This window comes from Hemitrygon akajei, chromosome 2 (genome assembly GCF_048418815.1).
Source record: "Hemitrygon akajei chromosome 2, sHemAka1.3, whole genome shotgun sequence".
NCBI lineage: Eukaryota > Metazoa > Chordata > Chondrichthyes > Myliobatiformes > Dasyatidae > Hemitrygon > Hemitrygon akajei.
Window position 1 is genome coordinate 128,816,825 of NC_133125.1, and position 27,405 is coordinate 128,844,229.

At 37.4% G+C, this 27,405-nt stretch overlaps 1 protein-coding gene across 16 annotated transcripts in view; it reads left to right on the top strand.

The window, feature by feature from the left end:
* The window catches only part of mycbp2 (MYC binding protein 2), a 221,518-nt gene that overhangs the window by 27,685 nt on the left and 166,428 nt on the right, over nucleotides 1-27,405 (top strand). For 15 of the 16 annotated variants that reach the window (XM_073027703.1, XM_073027729.1, XM_073027750.1 and 12 more), the window contains exons 1-6: nucleotides 1,808-1,936; nucleotides 3,853-4,006; nucleotides 6,801-6,997; nucleotides 10,882-11,124; nucleotides 24,137-24,208; nucleotides 24,877-24,973. In XM_073027703.1, coding sequence (XP_072883804.1) covers nucleotides 3,952-4,006; nucleotides 6,801-6,997; nucleotides 10,882-11,124; nucleotides 24,137-24,208; nucleotides 24,877-24,973 — 664 coding nt within the window. In that variant the 5' untranslated portion in view covers nucleotides 1,808-1,936; nucleotides 3,853-3,951. Of the gene's footprint in view, nucleotides 1-1,720; nucleotides 1,937-3,852; nucleotides 4,007-6,800; nucleotides 6,998-10,881; nucleotides 11,125-24,136; nucleotides 24,209-24,876; nucleotides 24,974-27,405 lie in introns of those variants that run through there. The other variant, XM_073027845.1, reaches the window with a different exon arrangement.

Consider the following 27,405-nt stretch of genomic DNA (forward strand, 5'->3'; position numbering starts at 1 on the left):
GATTCTGCGAGCGTGTTCCCTTGAGCTCTTCTTCGCACCACCTTCCTCTTCCGACCCCTGCCAACAAAAGACCCAATACCCATTGTCCCTCAGAAATCTGATCCCGCCCAGCTCTCTCAAATGTTCTATGGTATCCCACTGGACAGAATGTTACCAAGACAAACCTGATTGGTTGATACAGGATTCCTAAACTGAGCAAACACCACCTTATCTTAGCAGAAACCAAGATGCTTGTTTATGAAGCTTAATTAACAGAAGACTGCAATAAAGCTGCTGAAATAAAATCCCTAACAGCATAGTGGTAGAAATACAATAAGACATATTCTTAACCAGGATATTACAGGAGCAACACCACATATTCCATCTGGGTGGCCACCAACCTGACAGCATGGACATTGATTTCTCTAATTTTGGGTAATTTCTTCCCCCTCTCCCTTCTTGTTTTTCATTCTCCATTCTGGCTCCCTCTTCTCTTCACTTGCCTCTCTTTGGTTCCCCTCCTCCTTCCCTCTTTCCTATGGTCCATTTTTCATCCTATCAGATTCCTTCCTCAGCCCTTTACCTTTTCCACCTATCATCTCCTGGCTTCTCTCTTCATCCCCCATCCTCCACCCAACTTCTTTCTCATTCACTCCTGATGAAGGGTTTGGGCCTGAAACGTTGTCATTACCTCCTCCCATAGATGCTGTCTGGCCTGCTGAGTTCTGCCAGCATTCGTGTTTTTTTTTCTTTCTCCCTCTCTTGGCTTCGCCTATCATGTAGCTTGAATTCCTTCCCCTCCCCTCTCACCTTATTCTGGATTCTTTCCCCTTTCCAGTCCTGATGAGTCTTGGCCTGAAATATTAACCCTTTATTTCTTCTTGACCTGAAATATCGATTCTTTATTCCTCTCAGTGCATGCTGCCTGAGCTGCTGAGCTCCTTCAGCATTTTGTGTGTGTTACTCCTTTTTGGGTTGTGTGTTAAAAATATCGTGATGAATTTTCCCCATTTTCTCTTTTCATCTTTACCAGTGGACAACCCTTGTTTCAAACTTATAGTTATAAACAGAAGAAAGTCTGCAGATTCTGGAAATCCAATGCAACACACAAAATGCTGGAGGAACTCGGCAAGTTAGGCAGCATCTATGAAAATGAATAGATAGTCGTCATTTTGGCGACCCTCCTTCAAGACTGAGAAGGAGAGGGGGAAGATGCCAGAATAAAAGGGTGGGGTAATGGGTAAGAGGCTAGCTGGAATGTGCTTGGTGAAGCCAGGTGGATGGGAAAGTTGAGGGCTCGAGAAGGAATCCTGATAGGAGAGGAGAGTGGACCATAGAAGAAAGGGAAGGAAAAGGGGACTCGGGGAAGTAAAACTAATAGATTGGAAATTGGAAAAAACTATCTCAATGTCACTTTTTCTATGCTCCCAAGAATACATTTTGTAATGTTTTGTGCAAAATATAAAATGAATAAATAATCTTATTTACTTTGCCCAACTACATTAGTCAATATCCATGTTACCAGATTCTCTCTCAAGTGCCGCCTTCGCCGGTGCCAATTTCAACTAATTTGGTCAAGCAAGTTTTGTGCTTGTCACACAGCAGTTTTGAAGACATCCACAAATTAATAATGATCCTTTAAAAATCCCAGCAATATTTTTTTGACACTAACTTATAAATTTGTATTGATTTCAAAATTTGAGCTGCAAGATAAATCAAAATGATTACCTTTGTTTTTCAGACAGAGAATTTGGAAAATGCTTCACCAATTCCGGATATCAAAATCCACAGCAACCCCTCAGCCTTCAATGTTTACTGCAATGTGCGCCAATGTGTTCTGGAATGGCAACGGAAAGAAGCTTCCTTGACTTTGGCCTCAAAGAATTCAGTCCAGAGTGGAGAGTCGGACAGTGATGAGGAAGAGGAATTAAGGGAGCCGCCAATTAAACTACCCAAGGCAAATTCTGTTTACTGAAATATATTTATTAACAGACTGTAGTTGATTGCTTTCAAGTGCAATATTTAATACTGTTGACTCAGTTATTAAATCTATAAAATGAACAATATTTTTTTTCTTTGCCATTCTGTTCAGTGGCATGGGCACACTTGAATCTCCAAACTGCTGTCATTAAGAGGAGCTTGAAATCATTACCGGTAGTTTCTTTGTGGGGAAATTTGTCCCATCTTTCATTAGACAAACTGGAAATTATCTGATAGGCTACTAAGCACTCTTAGGTCTTGCCTTCAAACTTTTCAAGAGTTGTATCTGTAAAGGTAATATCTTTTTGCCTTTTATTGCAAAGTTATGTGCTGCTGATAAACATTTCAGTCAGTTCTATATGAGTTGCAGGACTGTGTTGTCGGAATGTCAATATCTCCAGCTTTTGGCAAAAGCCATAAGTAGTCAGTTGGTGTTTTCCCATGATTTTTTTTCTCTGGGGTGGTAGATAATGTGTAAGCAATTTATTCTGCATATGGATTATCTTGGAAGGAGTTAACTCACTGTGTAAGGCTACATCCACACTAGACAGGATAATTTTGAAAATGCCGGTTTCGCGTAAAAACGACAGGCGTCCACACTATGCCTTTTTTGAAAATATCTCTATCCACACTGAAACGGAGATTTCGGCGAATCTCCTCCTCTTGCGAAAACAAGAGACATGTTTGGTGTCGAATCTCGCGGTAAAAGTACGCGTTTGTATAGTTACAGACTAGAAAAACTTAAAACGACGGACAGCTGTTGGCTTTCGCGCAGGAGAACTTATAAGTAATAAAACAAATACTGGAGCGGACGGCGGCAACCGACAGGGAGTTCACGGACAGATTGACCCGGCTGACGACAAACATTGAAAAACTGAATAACTCTGTTGCATTAATAAAGCACCTTCTTAAATGTATAAAACATGTCTGCATCAGTGTTATCTTGTAGTTCCATACAATGTTACATTAGGCTGTTAATACATCTATTGTCAGAGAAGTACTTGCATAAGTAGGTAAACCACCTTTATACGAGCAAGGGCAGAAAACGGCAAAGTGAGTATACTTATTTATTCAGTAAGTTATGGGTCAAAGTATTTGGTGAGTACATTTCTAACTCTTCTGGCTTCAGTCTCTTTGCCATCTGTTCTGAAATTGTTAGGTTGCATTCAAGAAAACAATGAAATAGTGCGCTGCCATCTGACAGCGTTTTCAAAAGTCTGTGGTTACCCCGTCCACACTGATCTGCCCGAGCAGCGTTTTCAAAAATACCCACCCTGTAAAGCGTTTCTGAAAAGCTCCGGTTTCGGGGGACGAAAACTCTGTTTTAATGTGGACGGAGGGTAAAAACGAAGAGAAAAAGCTTCGGTTACGGATTTATCTGGCATAGTGTGGATGTAGCCTTAAACTACCAGTGTTTATGGATGCTAAATGTTCCCACCTCCTTCCAACATGAATATTCAAGTATGATGCATAGTGAAGAAAGAGATAGGACAAACCTTATTTTTAAACAATTTTACTTTTAGGTTTTTCTAATGCAGTGCATCTGTATGAGATTTAATCATATATTCACCTTTATGATTAAACTTAAGTTTATATTTGCTAGTATATATTTTACTTTTCCAAGATGTCAGTCATGAATGTGTTTTAATTAAAAATGTTTTAAACTTTGTCATGGTTAGCAAATGGTGACAAAGCGAAATTGAATTGGGAAAGCAGTACTGTTAACCAATCATTTATATGGTGATTTATTATCTGATTTCAAATGAAAAATGACTGCAGTAATTTACTAGAATGTATAACAGTGTCAGTTGTGTTGGGTAAGCTGTTCTTTTTGCCTTAGGAAACAAGAATGACTGTTCTTTATTCACATCTGTTTATGTATTCTTTTAACAGATCATTGGAATTGGGCTTTGTGGTGTATTTGAACTTATAAAAGAGACTAGGTTCTCCCATCCTGCACTGTGTCTGAGAAGTTTACATGCTTTACTTGACATGCTTCAGGGGCAGCAGCCAGAAGGCCTCCAGTCAGAGCCACCTGATGTTTTAGGTAAGGTTAATGAGCTAAAATTTTGGATCAGTGAGATTTGGAAATTAAAAAAAAAAGTTGAATGAACAAAGTGTTAATTGGATATTCAGATAAAATGAGGTGGACTACAATGAGTCTTTTATTATAGTGCTGACTCTATATTAAAAGCAGAAATTGATTATATTTTAACATTCCTTCTCATTGATGCCATTTTGTTGTCCCAAGCAAGTAAGATGAGATCAAGCTAGTTAACTATCAACTGTAAATCTGTATGTGTTCATCAGCAGTAGGATGGAAATTGTTGTTAGTGCTATTAAACAACATTTACTCACTCATAACCTCACACTTGCTTAATGTGGCTTTTTTTTTGTTGGATCATTTGGGGGTCCAGGTTTCCTATTTATTTTCTATTTTATTTCCCATCTTAGTGCAACCATGGCATTTTTCAGATGTGAATTGAGAGTGATTGCCATTGTCATCAAGCCAGCATTTGACTTGAGTGGGTTCACCAGGGAGCTGTGGTAATAGATTTAATTGGAACCTAGGGCAAAATACTCAAATGGTTGTGGTCATTGGAGAGATTCTTCTTGATTCCCTGGACCTCTACCATTCACTTCAGCCACCTCTTCCGTCACAGGGCTGAAGTGAGGTGTTTGATGATTAAAGTGGTCAGTATCATTCCATTTCTTTGGAGAATGAAGCAGTCCATGCCTTTGTGCAGTAGGACATCAGGCTAGTAAACAGCAGGTATAACTGTTAAGGTACATATCCAACAAGCAGGAATATAATTGCTTAACTTTGACATTCAACAGCCTTACACTTCTGAGTTTACCTTTGTCAACACAGGTTCCCCATTGACCACAAACTATTGAAACATTCTTGAGTAATGTGACTAAAAGGCCAGACCATAAAATGAATATCCTGAAGCAAACAATGGGCCTCTGATTCTCGATCTACAAGGCATAAATCAGGAGTGAGAAAATAAGTGGCATCTGCTTAGATGTATTCAATTCAAACTCAATTGGACATTCAATGGTACCATATCTGCTTGCTTAAGTAGTCTTCCATCACTACCACTGGTGCACTGTGACTGTGGTGCATATCCAAAGAACTTGTACCCCCCACCCCCAGCTACTTCGATACCACCTCCAAAACCCACTATCTATCACAAAGGAAGCGGTTGTTAGGCATATGGCACATCATAATCTGAAGGTTCCCTTCCTTGGTCATTCTTTCTTCATTTCTGGGCCTGTGTACTGGGGCTTAACTTTACTGGAAATAATTTCACCAGAAGAGCTGCAACTTATCAAAAAAAATTACTTCTGTTCAGAAAGTAGTTAGGATTTGACACCAAAAATTTGCCTTGCCAGTTGCACACTCATTCTGTCATTGTTGTTCCTTTTCACACCTTGTGATGCATTGGGCAGATTTTTGCCATTTCCGTAGCATTTTGACTGTTTTTACAAGGCAGAGTTGCTAGCTCAACGCTCGACCCAGCACAGATGGGAAGCTGATGTCGTGGTTTTTCGTGCCTTACAAATGACCAGGAGACGCAGAAGATTCTTCAAGAAGGGTTAAACTTTAATTTGCAAATCAAAGCTGAGACAGTCATTGAGCTAGTCGCTGATTGTCTCCCGATTCTCGGACACAGCAGCTTGCTACCTTTTATTACCACACCATTGTCGTCTACATTCAATTGGATACATGCAGAACCCATAGCAAACTTCAAAGCTGACTACCTCTCCTTAGCATATATTAACACACCATTGTCTTTAGCATTCCACATAGTTTTGGTTACACAGCAAATAATACAAGTTTTATACTCCATAATATTTTATACTCCAATACTGACTAGATTCGAACTCTGGACCATTTGCCTCAAAGTCCAGTACTGATGCCCTTATACCATTGGCCAGCATACACTCATTCCATTGAGGAATTAAAAAAAATTTAGACTGTGCAATGGAAAGATATTGTAGCTGCTGTTTTGTTCCCATGCTTTACAAGTAATATTGTTATTCTCTCATATGGAATCCTCCTTTGTATTCTGACTTGTTCTATCAAGTCGATCTCACAAGTGTCTCTAAAGTTAACAGATGTGACATGATGCAGATGTTAGCTTCACGATCTAAGCAATTCAGAAAAGTTAAGGTGATTCATGCTTTTGAATTATTTAAGTTTTGTCATGTAGAGATAAGGAAGAAAACTACCACTATAAATGTTGCTGAGACTTAAGTTAATTATCTAAGGATGCATCATGGCAAGTACAAACTGGTCAAGAAAAAAAAGCTTGGAGTTGAGAAATGCATGCATTAAATTATTAGTTTCACAAAATAACACACTGATCTTCATGTGGGTGAAATATAATTTGTCTTTCAAAAACAATGGTATTCATTTCAATATTGCTTGATGGAAGAATTGTATAGTTACAAATGCAGTTTAGCATTCAACATGAAACTTGTATTGCTCTGCATGTAGGAATCCCACCTCAGCAGTATCATTGTAGGGACCTAATAATTGGATATGGTACTTAGTGAAAAACATTAATTCCTGGGCTCAGTTTTGTAACTTTTGTTTAAGAACTACTTCCTTGGAAGCCTAAGACAAGTCCATTTGGCTATAAATTCAGAAGTTGTAAAGGAGTTGGGATGTATCAAAGAGATGTCCTCAAGTTAATATCAGTATAATGTCATTTATAGGTAATGGTGAAAGATTTGGTCCTACGTATGTATTTTATTATATAATAATGTATTGGACTATCTGTATTCAAGTAATAATTGGTCCTTCATGTGATTATTATGTTTTTTGTCCACAGAATCTCTCTTCCATTTATTGTTAGAAACAACAATACGAAGCACTGGAATGGCAGATCATATCAGCCAGTCCCTTACTGCTTTTTCTTGTGCCTGCCTCTTCAGTTTGGTTGTTGCTTGGGGGGATACAGGCAAGATTCTACAGGCTGTTTCAGCAATTCTTACTAGTAATGGCAGCCATGCTTGCCAACCTATTCAGGTAATGATTTTATTGATAAAGATTCTTGCTGTCCTTTTTTATTCAAGAAAATTAACAGTAATCTCACCATAAAAAATATAGATGCTGCATTAGCTAGAAACCTCATAACTCAGATTATGTAATTTGTAAGGATATTGGGGATTGATGCACAGGTATATTTGAGATTATTAGGCAGTCATTCTGATGTACGTGTAGGAGTGATATGTAACATTTTGCTTTGCACAAGTTAGGTAAAAGCTGAAGGCCAAAAAGTTGCCATGCAGAATTAAGTTATGAGAAGCACTTATTGGGTTTGTTTGGGTGTCAAGAAAAGCTTCATAAATTAAGGTTTTTGAGATTTGGCTTCTGAGTAGGTGATGTTTAATAGTATATCCATAATATTGTACAGTAAATTCATAAGACACGTATAGAAATGTATGTTGAACAGTCAGCCTAACATATTGTGCCTTGGAAAAAGTATTCAGCCCCCAACCTCTTGTTCACATAAATCAGTATTTCGTTCAATTCAACTGAGAATTTTTATTTGTCAATCGTAAGCTCCTTTTTTTCACAAAACAGTCCAAAAAAAAACAGGAAAAATTGTAAAGCATAAAAACTAATTTCATGAACTGAAATGTCAGCAGTTCAAACGTATTCATCTCCCTTTGCTCTGTATTCAGTGAACCATTTCTCACAGCTATCACAGCCAGTAGTCTTTTTGGATAAGTCTTTATTAGCTCTGCACAATGTGATGGAGCAAGGTTAGCTGGGAACAGTGGAGGACAGCAATCTTGAGGTCTAGCTAGAGATGTTCAATTGGGTTAGGGTCAGGACTCTGGGCTGGTCAAGGCTATCAATTTTCTTCATTTGAAGCATGGTTGCTCTGGCAGTGTTCTTTGGGTCATTGTCCTGCTGAAAGACTAACTTTCTTCCCAGTTTAAGTTTCACTGGCAGAGCCTAGCAGGTTCTTATCCAGGATCACACTGCATTTTGCAGCATGTCTTTTCCCATCAATACTGAGCAGATTTTCAGTCCTTCCTGCTTAAAAAATGTCCCCATATCATGATGCTACCTCTACCGTACTTCACAGTAGGGATGGTGTTACCTAGGTGGTGTGTAGTATTAACTTTACGCCACATATAATGCTTAGTGTTGAGGCCAAAAAGTTCCACTTTAGTCTCATCTGACCTCAAGATCTTCTTCCACATCTTTACAGTATCTTCTAAGTGACACTTTGCAAAGTCTTTACAGGCAAGGATATGCTTTTTTTTAGCCAGGACTTTTTCCTCGCCACTCTTCCATAAATACCTTTTTTGCAAGGCCTTGGAGATTGTGGTGCCATGAACTTCATCTCCATTTGTAGCTACTGACTTATGCAGCTCACTTAGAGTGACTGTGGGTGTCACAGTAGCCTTTCTTACAAGCCGCCTTCTCCAGCAACTAAGTTTAGAGGGGAAACCTGACCTAGGCAGTGTTGCTGTGGTTTTACGATGGACTGCACTAAGCTCCGAGGTATGTCCATTGCCTTTGAGGTGGTCTTGTACCCTTCTCCAGATTTGTGCTTCTCTGTTATCATTTCCCTGCTCTTTTGACTTTATTTTGGTTTGGTCTGATGAAAATCTACCACATTGTTGGACCTTACAGAGCAAGGGGGTATTTATTCTTATGAATTTGAGGAAAACAGATGATCCTCCAATTTTCTAAATCAAACAACTGGGTGAGTTGTTACGGTAATATGCAGTATTGCACCTGAGGAAAGTTTTTAAAAGAGGATAAATACTTTTTCAGCCTCACTATTTCTGTTTTTAATTTTTTGCAAGTTGTTTACAGGTTTTGGAATTTTTCTTTCGATTCGACATGATGCACAAAATTTTGTAGCTCAAGATTCCTATTTCAATATATTTTAAATTTAGGAAATGAGATAGTAAAATGTGAAAATAGTTGTGAGGTTTGAATACTTTTTCAAGGCTCTAGAAGTAGCATAAATTTCTAAAGGCTACTATATAGTTCATGGTAAAATACACTTTAAGAAATAGTGTATGGGATTAGAGAAAGTCAACAGGAACAAACTTAATTGAAAAAATAGAACCAATAGATGAGCTATATTTGGATTTTTAAGAAGGCATTTGATAAGGTCCTACAAACGTTGGTGTGTAAAATTAGAGCATTTTGGTTTGGATTAATATAGAGGCAAGGATTGAAAATGGGTTGGTAGAATTTTTAAAGGTGGCAGGCAGTAACCAAGGATTAGTTGCCTGACTGCATGAATTCACAATATATATCAACGATTTGAATGAAAGAATTGGATATTTCCAATACAGAAGTAAATAGGGTTGATGGGTTGTGAGGAGGATGCAAAAATGCTTTAAAACATCATAGATGGGTGTAGTCTAATGTGGATAAATGTGAAGTATTCCACTTTAGTAGGCAAAACAAAAATGGGCTATTGCTTCAAAGGTGAAAGTGCTGGACGTGGAGATTTAGGTGTCCATGACTTTTGTTGTTTTGCTGCAGCAATGCAGTGCTGTGTGCAGCTTTAGCTTCCATAACCAAAAATGATATACATAGTGGAAGTTCACTTGACTAAGATGATAGGGTAGTTGTGTATAAATATAGAAAAATTGATTTGACTAGTCCTGCATCCTCTAGAGTTGAGAAGTGATTTCATTTAAATAGAATAGTTTGACCGGGCTAGATGAACTGGATGCAAAGGACTATGTTTCTCCCAGCTGAGAGTCAACAGATGAGGATTCATAATCTCGAGATAATGGGTGTGTTGATAGAAACTAAATAGCTGAATATATTTAAGAAAAATTTAGAAGTATTTCTAGGCAATGAGCTGTGAGAAAAGGGCAAGACTAGTCATGATCCTTTTGATTACTGGAGTTGTCTTGAAGAACTAAGTGGCCTACAGCTTTTATTTTTCTATGTTTCTGTGTCATATTTTGTCAGTATTTGGCTACAGTAACGTTCCTGTTGTATTTCATTACTGCCATTTTGATTGCACATAAGGCAAAATACAAGAGGCAACTGTTACTACCTTGACAAAGCAAAATTCAGTTTCTTGAAAGAAATGTAATGCATAAATTGGGTTAATGGGTTCTCTTACTTCTGTTTGTTGCTCCTGGTTGTCCTAGGGCATATATGTCAAACTCAAGGCCCGCGGGCCAAATCCGGCCTGCAGTGGAATTATCTTTGGCCCGTGAGATAATATCTAAATACTATTAAAGCTGGCCCCAGTAATCGAAGCGCCTATGGCGTATGATATGGCTAATACTGAGTTTATTCAGGTACCAGGTTTTCAGGGTTTTTAGTGCTTATTCGGCAGTCTTGCTCGGCAGTCTTCTTCATAAGAAACGGAATTTGTAAAGTGAAACACTTTGTAGTTATAGCAGAGACTGAGACACATGAGAGCAGGCTGAAAAAATGGAGGCAACGAAAGCTGCGTTCGCACGCGTCCGACTGATCCGGCCCGCATGAAGCTGTATTTTGCTCAATCCGGCCCGTGACCTAAAATGAGTTTGACACCCCTGTCTAGGGGATCAAGTTTAACGATGAGGTTGACATTCACATTAATTTTTTAAAATGTGAAATACTGATTTATTGCAAAACTTATTTTAAAAACTGCATATACCTGAGGATATAAGCCCCACAGAAAATCCATCAGTTTGTTTTTATTGGGCTTCATATTTCCCTTTCATTTTATTCACATTGGGAGTATTTAATGTAGATGTGAGGTAGGCTTTTCTTGTATATTTCTGCGTAACTGCCACAGTTACTTCAGATTTTTGCATCAATTGAATACCATACCTTGGTTCTGCATTGCTTATTCATTCGATAATTCTAAATTGTAAGCACTTGTGTGTGAATATTCATCTTAATTAATTATTATTGCATGTTTTTAGGTGCCAACCATTCTAAATGCACTTCAAAGGAGTGTGCAAGCTGTTTTAGTTGGAAAAATTCAAATTCAGGACTGGTTCAGTAACGGAATAAAGAAGATAGCTTTAATGCAGAAATGGATTTTAAAGGAAGTACTTACAGATGAAGATGATCAGTGCCTACTGCAGAGCGATGGCTCATTTCTGTATCTGTTGGCTAAAGATGGACTGTATAAAATTGGTTCCGGTTACAGTGGAACAGTCAGGGTAAGAAGATTCTATAAATTGTATTTCTACAATTCAAAATTTTCAAACTTGTATGTGAATGGTGAAAAAATGCACTTTATTTTACAAAATTGAAAAATGAATTGTATTTAATTCACTCTGTCGATTTATACTTTAGTTGATTGAAATATTTCATATTTGCTTTGCTTCACAGTAATTTTATCAAGTGTTTAATTTGGCAAATCAGTTCACTGATCATACAGAGTCAGATGTGTAAGGCTAGAATTACAGTGGCAATTGTTATAGGCTAGATAAGTTAACAATGATGGTTTTGTTTCCTGAATGATTTTAGTAAACAATTTGAATTGACAAACATCAGATAGCTTTCATGTTGAATTGTTTTGGTGTCAGTCCACAATATCCTGGAATTTTCAAATCCAGATATGACTTTTTATTTTAAACAATCCAAAGCTCTAATTATTGCATGACTGCAGTTTTCACAACATTGTGGAAACAGATAGAAGCTGAAGATAAATTTCTGCCAACGGCCAAATTTAAGGGTTTTCTGCAGTTCCTCCAGATCCTTTGGCTCTTACAAGGCTACATATGGTGGCTGCTAGTATTCCCTGCCTTTTTCTTGAAGCACTCATATGGTGAGATTCAGTGTGCTGTACCTCGAGATAAATGAAATTGATATGGTGATTTGAGGTGTACTACTTCAGCTACTGGAAGAAGAAACATAGAGATACATTCTTTGTTAGAAAGCTGAGTATTGTGTCACTGCAACAGGAAATACTATGTGTTGGGCCAGTGTTTTCTCTCACTAATATAATTCTTGTTAGAATGAAACTTATAGTGGAAATACTGGATAACTGCTCAAGATTTGGTAATGGCTCTCCAGAAGCAAGATCATCCAGACCTCAGGTTATAGTATGCAGACTGTGTTTGAGTTTGGATATACCCAGCTGGGCTCGAAACCATTATTGACTCATATTCGGAGGTGTGTGAGGGTTTGTGCTATAGATGCGATGTCCACACAAACCAAGGTCCCTTATCTACCTGACATTATCCTGTAATATTACAGTTCCATAGTGAGACCTTGACAAATGTTCAGAAACATTAATATATTGTGAGCTTTTTATAAAGCAATTGGACTGGAAATCAATGTCAAGAAAACCAAAGGACTGCTGAGGAAAGGCGTACACCTACCTCACAAAGAATAGAGTATTGGTAAGGGGGACATCAAATACATACCACCTTGTGATACAGAAAAATATCTATCAAGGATCCAGGGTTGACCCCTGGTGTCCTGTCTCCACAGAAAACTGGAAATCTAAATTAAAAGAGTGGTTTGAAAATTTAGGAATCTCAGGCCCATATCTCGGTTAAGCAGATATCGATGATGAAATTTAATAACTGCCTACAATGAGTCAGCTTGTCCTTGGGTTGATGGAGGAAAAGGGTATTTGAAAGATATGGCTCTCAGACCTGGCACATCACAGATGCAACCAACAGGGTTTTTGCAAAATATTCCAAATTCATTGGAAAAATGTGTGTAAGTGCCCAGCACTGATGCCCCAGTTACTATCAGTTGGTAATGTTGAGCATGTTGGCAGGTTCCCACAATCATCTAATTCGTTGAGCCTTCCTCTTCTCAAAAACTAAACATTTGTCAGCACTATTTCCCTTTGAGGAATCCAGTCTGACCCTGCTTGTTTAGATTAGTTTTCCAGATGTGCTAATATTATTTAATAATGCTTTTTCAACAATATAGTCGTGGAATAGTGTAGATGAAAGAGATCTTGTAGCTTTTTGTAAGTGTCACTAGAATGGAGGAGGCTGATTTTAGAAAATGAGGCCTTTATGTGGTAAGGTGGTGAGATTTGCTCAAGGTCTCATAACCTGTAGCTTTAGGGGAAGTTCATAATTTTGGTACTGTAAATAACGTGTTTGAAAAAATCACCATGAAATAAATTATATTTATCACTAGTGGTTTGTGATTAGAGCTACTAAATTAAAATGTTTGTGTGGTTTGACAGGTAATTTGGATGACCTGTTCAAATGATACTATAAACAAAATTATAAAAATATGCGCAAGATATATACATGGAAAAATCAGTTGGAAGTATTAATATATTAAAGCAGGGGTTCCCAACCTGGGGCCCATGGACCCCTTGGTTAATGCTAGGGATCCATGGCATAAAAAAGGTTGGGAACTGCAGATCCAAAGCTACTTCAGCACAGTAGGTTTTGGTGAGGGTAGATTTAGAGTATTGTACAAAATGCTGGTGGAACGTAGCAAGTCAGGCAGCATCTATAGGGAGAAGCGCTGTCGACATTTCGGGCCGAGACCCTTCGTGTACTGAAATAGCTTTGGATCTGTGGTTCCCAACTTTTTTTATGCCATGGATCCCTACCATTAACCAAGGGGTCCATGAGCCCCAGGTTGGGAACTCCTGCTTTAATATATTAATGCTTCCAACTGGTTTTTCCATGCATATATCTTGCGCATATTTTTATAATTTTGTTTATAGTATCATTTGAACAGGTCATCCGAATTACCTGTCAAACCACACAAACATTTTAATTTCGTAGCTCTAATCACAAACCACTAGTAGTGATAAATATAATCTATTTCATGGTGATTTTTTTCAAACACGTTATTTACAGTACCAAAATTATGAACTTCCCCTAAAGCTACAGGTTATGAGACCTTGAGCAAATCTCACCACCTTACCGCATAAAGGCCTCATTTTCTAAAACCAGCTCTCGGCCCGAAACATCAACAGTGCTTCTCCCAATAGATGCTGCCTGACCTGCTGCGTTCCACCAGCATTTTGTGTGTGTTGCTTGAATTTCCAGCATCTGTAGATTTCCTCGTGTTTGCCTTTAGAGTATTGTGTCCATTTTTGATCTCTCTCTAAAAGAATAGACTTGCTAGAGGAAATGCGACATAGCTTCACCAGACTCATTCTAGGGACTGTGTGGACATTGAAATCGACTGGGCCTAATTTCATTAGAGTTTAGAAAAATGAGGGATGTCTCTACAGGATGGCTACACGGAACATATGTTCTTTGATCTAGAACTAGGGTTACAGTATTGAACTGTAGGTAATTTAGGACTCAAGTTTTTTTCAAGAGGTTAGACCCTCTCAGAACTGAAAGGTCCAAGTTGTTGAATGTATTTTCTGGACACCTTGGGCACTGAGGAGTGGGAGTATGGTACTGAGCTGGTGGATCCGCCGTGATTATATTGAACAATAGACAGAGCATTTTAGTTTTCGATGTTTCTATGTTTAGGTTCTGTGAAATTCTCCATATTTTCATTTTTTTTAAAGTAGCATTTGAGTTTGGCAAAGTCACAAACTTGTTTACTTTTTATAAAATTAGCTTAAGTGTCCTATGTCATGAAATTCACATTATATCATGAAATTAATGAAAGGTTGCCTGATCAAAAATTCCTGTTAACTTGTCGGACACTTTGTGGGCAGATTTTGTTATTTCGTAGGTTTGTCTAGTTCTCATTCTTATACATTTTGGTGTTTGTCTCCCAAGTTCTTGTTCTGATGAGCTCCCACTTTGATGTATGTGCTAATCCAAAGCTCTGCTGTACATTTTTTATCTTGTACTGTTCATTCATTACCCTGAAGTTTCCTGGCCTATTTTCATTGGTTCTGTTTAATATCAGGGAATGTATAGAGTATTCAACCTGAAATTCTTGCTCTTTGCAGACATCCATGAAAAACAGAATAGTACCCTAAAGAATGAATGACTGTAAAATGTTAGAACCCAAAGCCCCCTCTTCCCCCATTCCATGCAGCGGCAAAGCATCAACCCGTCCCCCACTTATTTCAGTAGAAAGCATCAGCACCCACCAAGTAAGCAATATCAAACCCCCCCCCCCCAAAGAGAAACAATAATTTGCAATACAACAAAAACTAATCGTTCTCCGGAAAATTCACCATGCCTTTCTCCCTAATAAAGGGACAGATAATGTGTCACCCTTTCCACAACGAGAGGAGAGACCAATGAAACAAAACAACTTGCTGATTCTGATGTTAGAAGTCTGCTGAGTCACTGTTATTCAGAGTTCTCCGACTCAAAACTCGACAGCAAACTCCCCCACCATCATGAGAGGGAGAAATGATCACCTGCGTACAGAGTCCTCTGACAGCTGATCTGCTGTTCACGATATTCTGTTTCTCCCACAACGCCACAGTTGTGACACCAGCATGGAATCGACCTGGCCACAGGACCTCACTGAAGGCACGCGCATCTTCCAGGCTGCGTCCTTGGGATATCGAAAAATAGCCATGTGGTTAGCCCTGGGGGTGGGAGCCAACACTGTATAGAACTGCAGTTTGAGTGCAGCTGTAGATCACTGACTCCGACAGAGCCCCATTCATCTTGAGAAGGAAAATGGAGACATTAAAGGGAAGAAATTAAGCTGTTTTCGCAGATGAGCACAAACAAGCTGCATTCTGGCAATATCTTAGTTTCGCCTCCAGACATTTTGATGTTTTGTTCACTGATCTCTTTAATAATATTCTTATTCTCATGATACATTGTTTGTTGGGTCTCTTTTTCCCTGTCTTTGTAACATCATGAGACACAAAACCTATGTAGTTTTTTTGTATTATCAATATTCTGCATTGGCCACTTTGATAATAGATTCAAGAATTCCCTGTCTATTTTGGCATCAAAATTCATTACAGTTATCTGGAACAAAGTTAGGAACTCTTTAGCTACATTTATTCTCATCAAAAAATCTATTGTTTTAAGGATTAAAAAAAAAGGTATATAGTTCATTAATTTAGAAATACTTCTGATGCGTTGAATAGTTCGACATGCTCCAGTAACCTGTACTCTTCTCCAGTTTAATTTGTCCTGATCTTTCATATTAGCACCCAACCTGCCATAAAATACCTTGAATGTCCTCTCCATTATGAGCACTTTTCGTGTCCAGATGTAATTTACAGGCCTTTCCTGGTTTCAGATACTTTTCCAATAAGGCACTGTTGCTATGTTGCCCTTCCTGGAATAATTACAGTTACACACGAGCTAAGACAAATTATTCTGTTCAGTTCCTGTCACATTAATTTGCAGATTTAGACATTTCATTCCTTGACTGTGAAAAAATAATTCAGTAGTTTGTAACTAGATCTGCAAATTTAATATTCAGTGTTGTTATACAGCTTTGAACCCCAAGGTCAGTGTCTCCTCACATCCATTATGTCACCTTGATTCAGTTTAGTTTTGATATAGCTGACACTCAAATAGATAATTCTGCATTGAAGTCACACAACTGCAAATGCTAGAAATCTGAAATAAAAACAGAAAATAGGAAAAAATGGTTTTGACAAGAACTCCAATCTGAAATGTTAATTTTTCATTTCACAGCTGATGCATGACCTAGATTATGCAACATTTTCTCCTCTATCTCATTTTTATTATTAACTTTATCGTACCATATCTTTATTTTGTATGATTAACTTGTTAAATGTGCCCTCCGATGTTTGTCCCAAGCACCATCTTCCTAGATTTTCTGTCTTTATCCTGTCCTTATTGTTTTACTCTTAGATTAGCTAGACTAGTTCTTTTTTCCTCAGACTACTGATTTTAGAATCCTTTTACAAATTCATCAGTGATGTCATATCACTGCTCTCTGATATAGTCTTGTCTGATGTTTCATTCATATAGTCCATTCTAGCTGTGGACTGATGTAATTTTGTTTCTGTGGTATAGAGAGAAGTCACCGTTCTTTATTTAGAGATACAACATGCTAATTTTGTATTCAAATAATGTGGAAATTTCATTGTCCTATACAACATCCAAGCTAGGGTGGAGTTGATCTAAAATAAAGGCAACACACCTTGTGTATAAGTGATCTGTTTTTGTATCTACTGGTTCTTGTGTTTGAGAAGAGTGAATGGAACTCAACCTGGAGGGTTTCTTGTCTGAAAGCATTTGTATTGCAAGATTGGTACCACTACTTAATTATTCTTCTCGTGTCACTTTATGGATGCACAATCAATTAATGAGCTATCTTATGTATTTACATTTGTGCTTTTTTACATTTGTTACTGATGAGGAAAAGATTATTGAGCCACTTGGATTAAAAAAAGTGTATTTGAGCTGTACTTGTGTACAAGCATTGTATCTTCACAAAACAGTGTATATCTCAATCTATATTTTGACAGCTGAGTCACTGAATATCCCAATAATAAGTTTTGATGATATGAATGAAACAATAGCAGTAGTGACAGTGCTTGGAAAGACTTCTCAACAAAGCCACTCTTGTGCAATTTTAGTCATAATTTTCTCCCTATGCAGTTCTAAGATATTTTCTGCTATGCATGACCATTTGGTTTGGCCATTTACAGTGACTTGATTTCTTGCATCCTTCACATACATGAGGAGTAAAAATCTTTGTTACATCTCCAACTGAATGTGCAATTTATAGTAATTTGTGATAAATAATATGTACAACAGGACAATCCATATAGCATAGAAATATAATTGTATCAACATGAATTAATCAGTCTGATGGCCTGCTGGAAGAAGCTGCCCCGGACTGTTGGTCCTGGCTTTGATGCTGTGGTACTGTTTACTGGATGGTAGCAACTTGAACAGTTTGTGGTTGGGGTGACTTGGGTCCCCAATGACCCTTCAGGCCCTTTTTATGCACCTGTCTCTGTAGTTGTCCTGAATGCTGGGAAGTACACATCTATAGATGTGCTGGGCTGCCTGCACCACTCTCTGTAGAGTCCTGAGATTGAGGACAGTTCCCATACCAGGCAGTGGTGCAACCATTGAGGATGCTCTCAATTGTGCCCCTGTAGAAAGTCCTTAGGATTTGGGGTGTCGTGCTGGTGCTGTTGTGCTTTTCTCACTACACAGCCATTATGTACGGACCATGTGAGATCCTTGGTGATGTCTCAACCCCAGATCCATTGATGTCAAGAGGGGTTAGCCTGTCTCCATTCCTCCTGTTGTCCACGTTATTTCAAAAATACGACAGATTGATGCAACTGTTCAAACAATTGTTCAATCAGTATTTTGTATGCTTAATTAAGCACTTGGAGTTTCAATGGTGTTTTAAATATTGTGTGGATGCTGCAAAATTGATGTACCATATGTTTCTCTGAATGTCTAGATACTTGTAACATGATCAGCTGAGATTGTTGGTAGTGATGTTAGATCGCTACAAGAAATGTAATTGAAATGGTCAAGGGTTTGAACGTTTACTGTTTTAGGAAGTCTGTTGTTTGTTGGTAGACTATTATTTATCCAGTTGTACATCCTTCAGGAACCTGATTTATCACAATTGTAGTTGATTGCACAGTCAAAATGTTGGTTGGTGCTAGAGCCAGTGACCTCTAGCAAATGATTTTTTTCAGCCTGTTTATGAATAATACTTGTGTTTTTTTTTAAAGGTTTCAGGGCTATCTGTGATGAGACTGAATTCTATTCAGTGCACATTGTGATTTAATTTCATAGGTGACTCAGCATTTTTCATTGCTCAAATTTCGTTCAATTATTACTTTGCTTTCAGTATATTAAAAAAACTATAGTGAGAATCTCTTGAGGTAGATACAAATTAGAAAAAAAAAGAAACAAATGGTTGTTTTAGGCCTATAATTTATAAGAAAGACTAAATGTTCAGCTGCAGTGCCTTTCCCCTTAGAAGGCATGCAACTTCTATGGAGAAGGATATTAAAGATTCAAGTTTATTTGATGTCATTTCCTGTACACAAGTATAAGGAGAACAAAATAACTTTTGCTCCAGATCCAGTGCAGCACATAAATAAAACAGAAGATAAAGAATACAATTATAATAAAAAAGCACAAATGTAAATACATAAGATATCTCATTAATTGATTGTGTATCAATGAAGTGACATGAGAAAAATAATTAAGTAGTGGTACTTTGTAAAAATGTAAAAGATACAGTAAAATGAAGGATTGAGGAAGATCAGATTCTTGTTTTTAGCATTGCTACATTGCTGGTTGCAACATTGAGTAATGCTAAAATTCTGATGTAGGGTAGTGTTATGAAATGAGACAACCAAATAAAAACATGTCTTTGAAATTGGTGCAACTAGGATTTGTACCATCTGAAGCTATTCTTAGAGTGCAAAAAAAATGTTTGCATCTGTTTGCTTTATGCAGTGCTCCACATTAAGCTAGACTTTGAACATGTGTGCACAAGGTTTTTTCAACTGAATAGAAATTCAGCGAGAGTGGAATTCAGAATAAAGACCTTATGTGGTCTTTATAGTTGAAAACCTTTTCAACTGAAGTGATTTAACAAGTACAATGTTTTAATTACTCATTTATAATTGTGGCAAAGTGATTCCTAACCTGAAGTGCAAGACTCCTCAAATCACGGTTGGTGGAGAAAAGATTGCAATGCGTCTACAAATTTTTAATAATATCAACTTTCTTACCAAATTATCTCAGAGTATAAATAAAAATCTTATTGGTATTCTAGCTTCCCTGCCTAAGGGGCTGTTTAATGACCTTGGGATTCCCAGGTGTAGCCCTCATTTAGCTGCAATAGTTGTGAATGTTGTCAGGCATTTATGAGCGGCTGTGTTTTATATTGAATTTGAATATATCTTTATTCAAATAGATTTTGTAAATTTGTTGCTATTGCACATTAAGTGTGTAATTAAGTTCTTTATAGCATGAGCTACAATAAAATTATTACATAGCACTAGATGCCATTATACAGATTCCTTCAGTGTTGAATTCCTTCACAGTCCTTCAAAACATGAGCTGAAATGTTATAAAATTAATTTAAGTAGTTTAAGCATTTAGAAAAAAATTAAAAATTAAATTATTTATGTCTATATCATTCATGGATGCTTAAGCGATTGGGATTCTGCTTATGAAAATACTCAGTCTTTATCAGTTTTGTCACTGACACTGTGCCTTCATCAAAAACAAGGGAAGAATTCACAACTTGTGATCAGCAGTTTGCTCTCTGCACTTTTAGCGACAGGCTGTAATCACACACGCGTTGTATGGATCTGCTGATGCCTAGTTGCTGAAGTGCCAACCCTTACCTCAACAGTGATTCAGTGTGCCATTGAGGGTAATGAGTGTGGAAGACAGAGGAGGAAATTGGCAGAATGTATCCTACACATGCACTTAGATTACCTAATTATTAATAGATGGCTTTATTCCTGATTTTTGGGCTATAAAACCTCTCACAAAATTCAATGTTTTTAACAGCAGGTCAGATGCTCTAAGAATGAATCAAAAATTTGAAGTTATATAATAAATCCAAACAATTAAAATAGACTAAAAATTCAATGGAACAGAAGTCCAAGTCACTGTTCTTTGAATAGACTCCTTCCATAAATGATAGACTTGTTACACCATCACATTCAGAGTACATTGTTGGAGTGCATTTGAAAAGTATCAATTATTGCCAGTTCTATAGATTTGCTAAGTATTCCCACAGATAAAGAATCTCAGGGTTGTATGAGTTAACTTGTATCTACTCTGATAATAAATTTTACTTTGAACTTTTGCAATTTAGTATCATTTTTGAAAAATGCAAAACCATCCCCAATAATATCTTTATTTCTCTCCCAAGCCTGACTAATGGAGAGGTGGGTTGGGGGGTGGGGGATGATGAGTGGGTAATTGAAATTCAGTGTATGCTTGTAACAAGTTTGCTTTAACCCCCAAATCTCAGGGGATTGATTTATATAGGATATAAGAAACAATAACATTTGCTCATTTCTACAAAAGTACTTGTAGCCAGAACCAAAAGGTATTACATATGATCCCATCATTATCTAAACTTCTGGCAGATTCTTCCAGAATCCCTATCTATTTCCAGTATTATGTTTAGGGTGAAATGGGGTACGGGTTGCATCCAGGCAATCAAGTCTGCATGCCTCAAAATTGACCCATGCTTTAAAGTAAATTGAGGCTGTAGAATAAAGTTTCTAAAAACAAAATGGAGTTAAATTGTAAGTCCTATAATGAAAGTGAATTTCAGCAGCTGCAGGATCCATGTTTTTGCTACACCTGCCTATATAGATTGAGCATTCATCTGATTATCCTTCATCTGCATCTCCACCTCCATCTCTGCCTTTCATCGTCATCTCTCCCCTCTCCATTCCTTGGTCAAAAATTGTTGTTGAAAATTTATTGTCAAACAGTGTGATCTTTCACTTGGCTGTTTATAACCATAAAATAACAAAAATCAGAAATTGAGACTTGCCATCAAATTCACAATTTTCCAGCTTTCCTGACTTTGAAATTAACCATTCATTCCTCCCCTAACTGTAAGATGAGAATGGGATCAGGGAAGGGGCAGAGAGAAAGTGGACAGAATTTTGTAAGATAAGAATGGTAGGGTTGATGAAGGGTTTCAGCTTGGAACTTCAAATGTTTATTCATTTCCATAGATGCTGCCTGACCAGCTGGGTTCCACCAGCATTTTGTATGCATTGCTCTGGATCTCTGGCATTTGCAGAATCTCTGGCTTATAATAACAGGGTTATGTTTCTTTTGAGCAAAGTCAGTCAACACTTAAAACATTTTTTCTTTGGTAATTGTTAACAAAATCAAAAACTATGTATGTATAACTTGCACTGTTAAAGACATTACTACAATACATAGAAGTACCGTCTAGAGATGGGGCAGTGTTGGATCTCCTGTTAGGGAATGCGATAGGTCAGCTGACAGATGTATGTGTTGGGGAGCACTTCGGGTCCAGTGATCACAATAGCATTAGCTTCAATATAATTATGGAGAAGGACAGGACTGGACCTAGAGTTGAGATTTTTGATTGGAGAAAGGCTAACTTTGAGGAGATGCGAAGGGATTTAGAGAGAGTGGATTGGGTCAAGTTGTTTTATGGGAAGGATGTAATAGAGAAATGGAGGTCATTTAAGGGTGAAATTATGAGGGCACAGAATCTTTATGTTCCTGTTAGGTTGAAAGGAAAGGTTAAAGGTTTGAAAGCACCATGGTTTTCAAGGGATATTAGAAACTTGGTTCGGAAAAAGAGGGATGTCTACAATAGATATAGGCAGCATGGAGTAAAGGAATTGCTCGAGGAATATAAAGAATGTAAAAGGAATCTTAAGAAAGAGATTAGAAAAGCTAAAAGAAAATACGAGTTTGGTTTGGCAAATAAGGTGGAAGTAAATCCGAAAGGTTTCTACAGTTATATTAAAAGCAAGAGGATAGTGAGGGATAAAATTGGTCCCTTAGAGAATCAGGGTGGTCAGCTATGTGTGGAGCCGAGGGAGATGGGAGAGATTTTGAATGATTTCTTCGCTTCGGTATTCACTAAGGAGAAGGATATTGAATGGTGTAAGGTGTGGGAAACAAGTAAGGAAGTTATGGAACCTATGACAATTAAAGAGGTGGAAGTACTGGCGCTTTAAAGAAATTTAAAAGTGGATAAATCTCCGGGTCCTGACAGGATATTCCCCAGGACCTTGAGGGAAGTTTGTGTAGAGATAGCAGGAGCTCTGACGGAGATCTTTCAGATGTCATTAGAAACGGGGATTGTGCTGGAGGATTGGCGTATTGCTTATGTGGTTCCATTGTTTAAAAAGGGTTCTAGAAGTAAGCCTAGCAATTATAGACCTGTCAGTTTGACATCAGTGGTGGGTAAATTAATGGAAAGTATTCTTAGAGATAGTATTTATAATTATCTGGATAGACAGGATCTGATTAGGAGTAGCCAGCATGGATTTGTGCGTGGAAGGTCATGTTTGACAAACCTTATTGAATTTTTTGAAGAAGTTACGAGGAATGTTGACGAGAGTAAGGCAGTGGATGTAGTCTATATGGACTTCAGCAAGGCCTTTGACAAAGTTCCACATGGAAGGTTAGTTAAGAAGGTTCAGTCGTTAGGTATTAATGCTGGAGTAATAAAATGGATTCAACAGTGGCTAGATGGGAGATGCCAGAGAGTAGTGGTGGATAATTGTTTATCGGGATGGAGGCCAGTGACTAGTGGGGTGCCTCAGGGATCTGTTTTGGGCCCAATGTTGTTTGTAATATACATAAATGATCTGGATGATGGGGTGGTAAATTGGATTAGTAAGTATGCCGATGATACTAAAGTAGGAGGTGTTGTGGATAATGAGGTGGGTTTTCAAAGCTTGCAGGGAGATTTATGCCGGTTAGAAGAATGGGCTGAACGTTGGCAGATGGAGTTTAATGCTGAGAAGTGTGAGGTTCTACATTTTGGCAGGAATAATCCAAATAGAACATACAGGGTAAATGGTAGGGCATTGAGGAATGCAGTGGAACAGAGAGATCTAGGAATAACAGTGCATAGTTCCCTGAAGGTGGAGTCTCATGTAGATAGGGTGGTGAAGAAGGCTTTTGGAACACTGACCTTTATAAATCAGAGCATTGAGTACAGAAGTTGGGATGTAATGTTAAAATTGTACAAGGCATTGATAAGGCCAAATTTGGAATATTGTGTACAGTTCTGGTCACCGAATTATAGGAAAGATATCAATAAATTAGAGAGAGTGCAGAGACGATTTACTAGGATGTTACCTGGGTTTCAGCACTTAAGTTACAGAGAAAGGTTGAACAAGTTAGGTCTCTATTCATTGGAGCGTAGAAAGTTGAGGGGGGATTTGATCGAGGTATTTAAAATTTTGAGAGGGATAGATAGAGTTGACGTGAATAGGCTGTTTCCATTGATAGTAGGGGAGATTCAAACGAGAGGACATGATTTGAGAGTTAGGGGGCAAAAGTTTAAGGGAAACACGAGGGGGTATTTCTTTACTCAGTGATAGCTGTGTGGAACGAGCTTCCTGTAGAAGTAGTAGAGGCCAGTTCAGTTGTGTCATTTAAGGTAAAATTGGATAGGTATATGGACAGGAAAGGAGTGGAGGGTTATGGGCTGAGTGCGGGTAGGTGGGACTAGGTGAGATTAAGAGTTCGGCACGGACTAGGAGGGCCGAGATGGCCTGTTTCAGTGCTGTGATTGTTATATATGTTACTCCACAGTGCTACATTATATAAATTTAAAAAGGTATTTTTTATTGTTTAAAAGGGCCATGTATACAACTCAACTTCCCGGATAAGGAATAGGAAGGACAGAAGATCATGGCTGGGATTTGCACAGGTATGCCAAATGTGAAAAACTTCATTGCACTAAAGTGTTTGGGGTTCCTTTGTTAACTTAATTTGTTATTCATTCAGGGAAAAATCCCAAGAGATTTTGATGTTGCACTTTTATAAATTAGCCAACCAAATAATTGTTTGTTTTTAATCAAAGGAAACTTGTTTAGAAAATTGGTGGCTGTGTGTGTATTGTCATCTGTGTAGTGAGGGTGGAATACATAATCGAATTCTTGGAAGAAATTTTAAAACCATTTAATTTGTTCTTTATGCAAAATAAAACAAACTGAATGGAAACATTTTGATGTTTATTTTTACAAAGGATAAATTTATTCCTGAAATTTAGAATGCGTGTTCAATTTTTCATGTGCATTTCCAAGTTCATTGTGTGGCTTTGTTTATGATTTACTCAAGTAATTAGTATTTAGATGACGGCAATCATCAAAAATATGCATCTTGTAGTGAATGATTTAATGAAATCATTGTTGATATGTTAAAAAAAATCATTACCTTAGTAGATTTTCCTCATTATAGAGTTTAATCTTGGATTGCAATGCTTGAGAACTGTTGGCGTGAAAATACTAATTAAGTTTTGGATTCTTTTTGAAATGAACAATTTTGGACAAAAGATAATGGCTCAACCCAAGGTGTGATTATTCTTCATTTTTATAGGGTACTTTACTATACAGGGATTTAAATAACCATAATATGACAGCAATGTCCATAAATCCAGAAACCTTGGAACAAGAAAGCACAGTTAATCTTCCAGGTATGTCATGATTTAATTATAAAGTAGTCTTTGAATGGGGTGCAGGGGGAGCTGTGAGATGAAATTTGATTAATAGTTGAATTCTCGTAATTTTATGAAAAATGTCTTTTAATGATGGATACATATCTTAAGAGGTTCTGAGGTTTTACATTTTGCAGTAAATTTCCACTTGGAAATTAATCAATTGAGTTGCAGTGCAAAGTGTGAAAGGTGACAGTAACTGTAAAAGGTCCATTGATCTACTTATTGTTAATTTCACTTCATCCCCAGACCACAAAAGACCACTGTAATTCTGAACTATTTTCCTTGTTCTGTGGCCAAAGAGGGAACATTATAGATCTTTTCTGTTAGCTGTTCACACTAGATGAAACTGAACAACATAGGAAACCATTTTGGCCTACATTTCCTCTGTTAGTGTTGGGAAATTTTCCTGTTTATCACACTTCTGTTCTTGTCCATAAGCATGTTTTATTTCCAATTTGTTTTTTTAATCTGGAACAAAAAACAAATTGCTGGAAGAATTCAGTGGGTTGGGCAGCATCTGCAGAAGCAGAGATAATTGATGTTTTAGGCCAAGTCTCTGCATCAGAAGTAAATTTTAAAAAAAAACAAAATAGCAGTTGCAATTATACTAGCATTATAATATTAGGAAAAAGGGCCTTTTAGTGATGCTTACATGTTAGAGATTCTGATACGGGATCTCAGTCTGAAATATTGATTATCCCTTTGACTCCACATATGCTGTCTTGCTTGCTAAGTTCTTCTCTTTGTTTTCGTACTGTTTTGAAATTTACCGTTGAATTTGTTTCATCTTCATTTTCCAAGCAATGCTTAAATCATCATAATTAAAAGAAAGCAAATCTATTCCATTATCCTAGATTCTTTGTGCCAATAGCAATAAATTAGAGTCTACTAAATAGATATTTTCTACCAGAATAAAAGTTGCAACCCAAACACTTCTGCTACATTCCTTATGTCACAATACCAACTTTATGGTACTTTCTTTTAAAAGAAGAATTCCTCCTTTAAATCTGTTCCTTACTGGTGGTGAAGTTATCAATATATGGAATTTACTCCTGTGGACTAAAGATTGCACTGTTTAAACAAATGATTATCTCAGAGTTAAGTGGTTTAAAGTAATTGCAACAACAGTAAAGTGTATACATGATAACTTTAATAATTTTTTGATTAATTTTTGAGTTTCTACAATACAACAACAAAAAAACCCATCAACAAAATGGTGTGGGTGTGTGTGTGTATGTGTATTCAAGTAAAGGTCCCCACACCTTATGAAGCTTTATGTCCGAATTGAGAAGTGAATAATGAATCTTTTCAAGGTCTAAGCAGGACTTAATATCACTAAGCCATTGAGCATGAGTGGGTGGGTCAACATCTCTCCATCTAAGAAGAACTAACCGTCTAGCCAAAAGAGAGGCAAAAGATAATGTTCGACGTTTAGTCAGACTCAAATGCATGTCTACATCACCCAAGGTGCCATAAAGAGCAATCAGAGGATTAGGTTCTAAGTGGCAATTAAGAATATGGGATAAAAATTTTTTTTAAAAACTTCTCTCCAGAATTTCTCTAGACTAGGACGAGCCCAGTACATATGAATAAGAGAAACCTCGCCCCCTTTACACTGGTCACAAACAGGACTAATGTCAGGATAAAACTGCGATAATTTAGTTTTAGACATATGAGCCCTTTGTACAACCTTAAACTGCAAAAGGCAGTGGTGAGCACATAAAGAGGCTAAGTTAACTGACTTAAGAATTGAATCCCAAACCGCATCAGATAAAGAAATAAAGTATCTCTGTTGAGCATTTTTAAACATTTAAACATTTTTTAAGTTGGTAGGTTAGTTGGTCATTGTAAATTGCCGGGTTGCTGGGCAGCGCAACCTGAAGGGCCAGAGGGGCCTATTCAGCACTGTATCTCAATAAGTAAGCAAGTAAATAGATAAATAAATAAACAGTTTAAATATTCCTTCGCTTTCTTCCGACCTTAAAGCAAAACTCAATGAGCCGTTATCACTAGAGGAAATATCCTCTGCCATTTCTGCACTGCAGTTGGGTAAATCTCCTGGACCTGATGGGTTTTTTGCAGAATTTTATAAAACATTTTCCTCACTGCTTTCATCTCAGTTATTCTTAGTTCTATCTGATTTGTTTAAACATGGTAAATTGCCAGCATCATTTAATGAGGCATGTGTCCTTCTTTTAGCCAAAAAAAGGTAAAGATCCAACAGAGTGTTCTTTGTCTAGGCTGATTTCTTTGTCAAATGCTGATGTTAAAATTTTGGCTAAAGTTTTGGCTCTTAGATTAGAGAACATTGTACTTTCTATTATTTCTGAAGATCAAATTGGTTTTATTAAAAGTCGTCTTCCCTTTTTAAATATACGGTGTTTATTTAATTCGTTCTCAATTGGGAC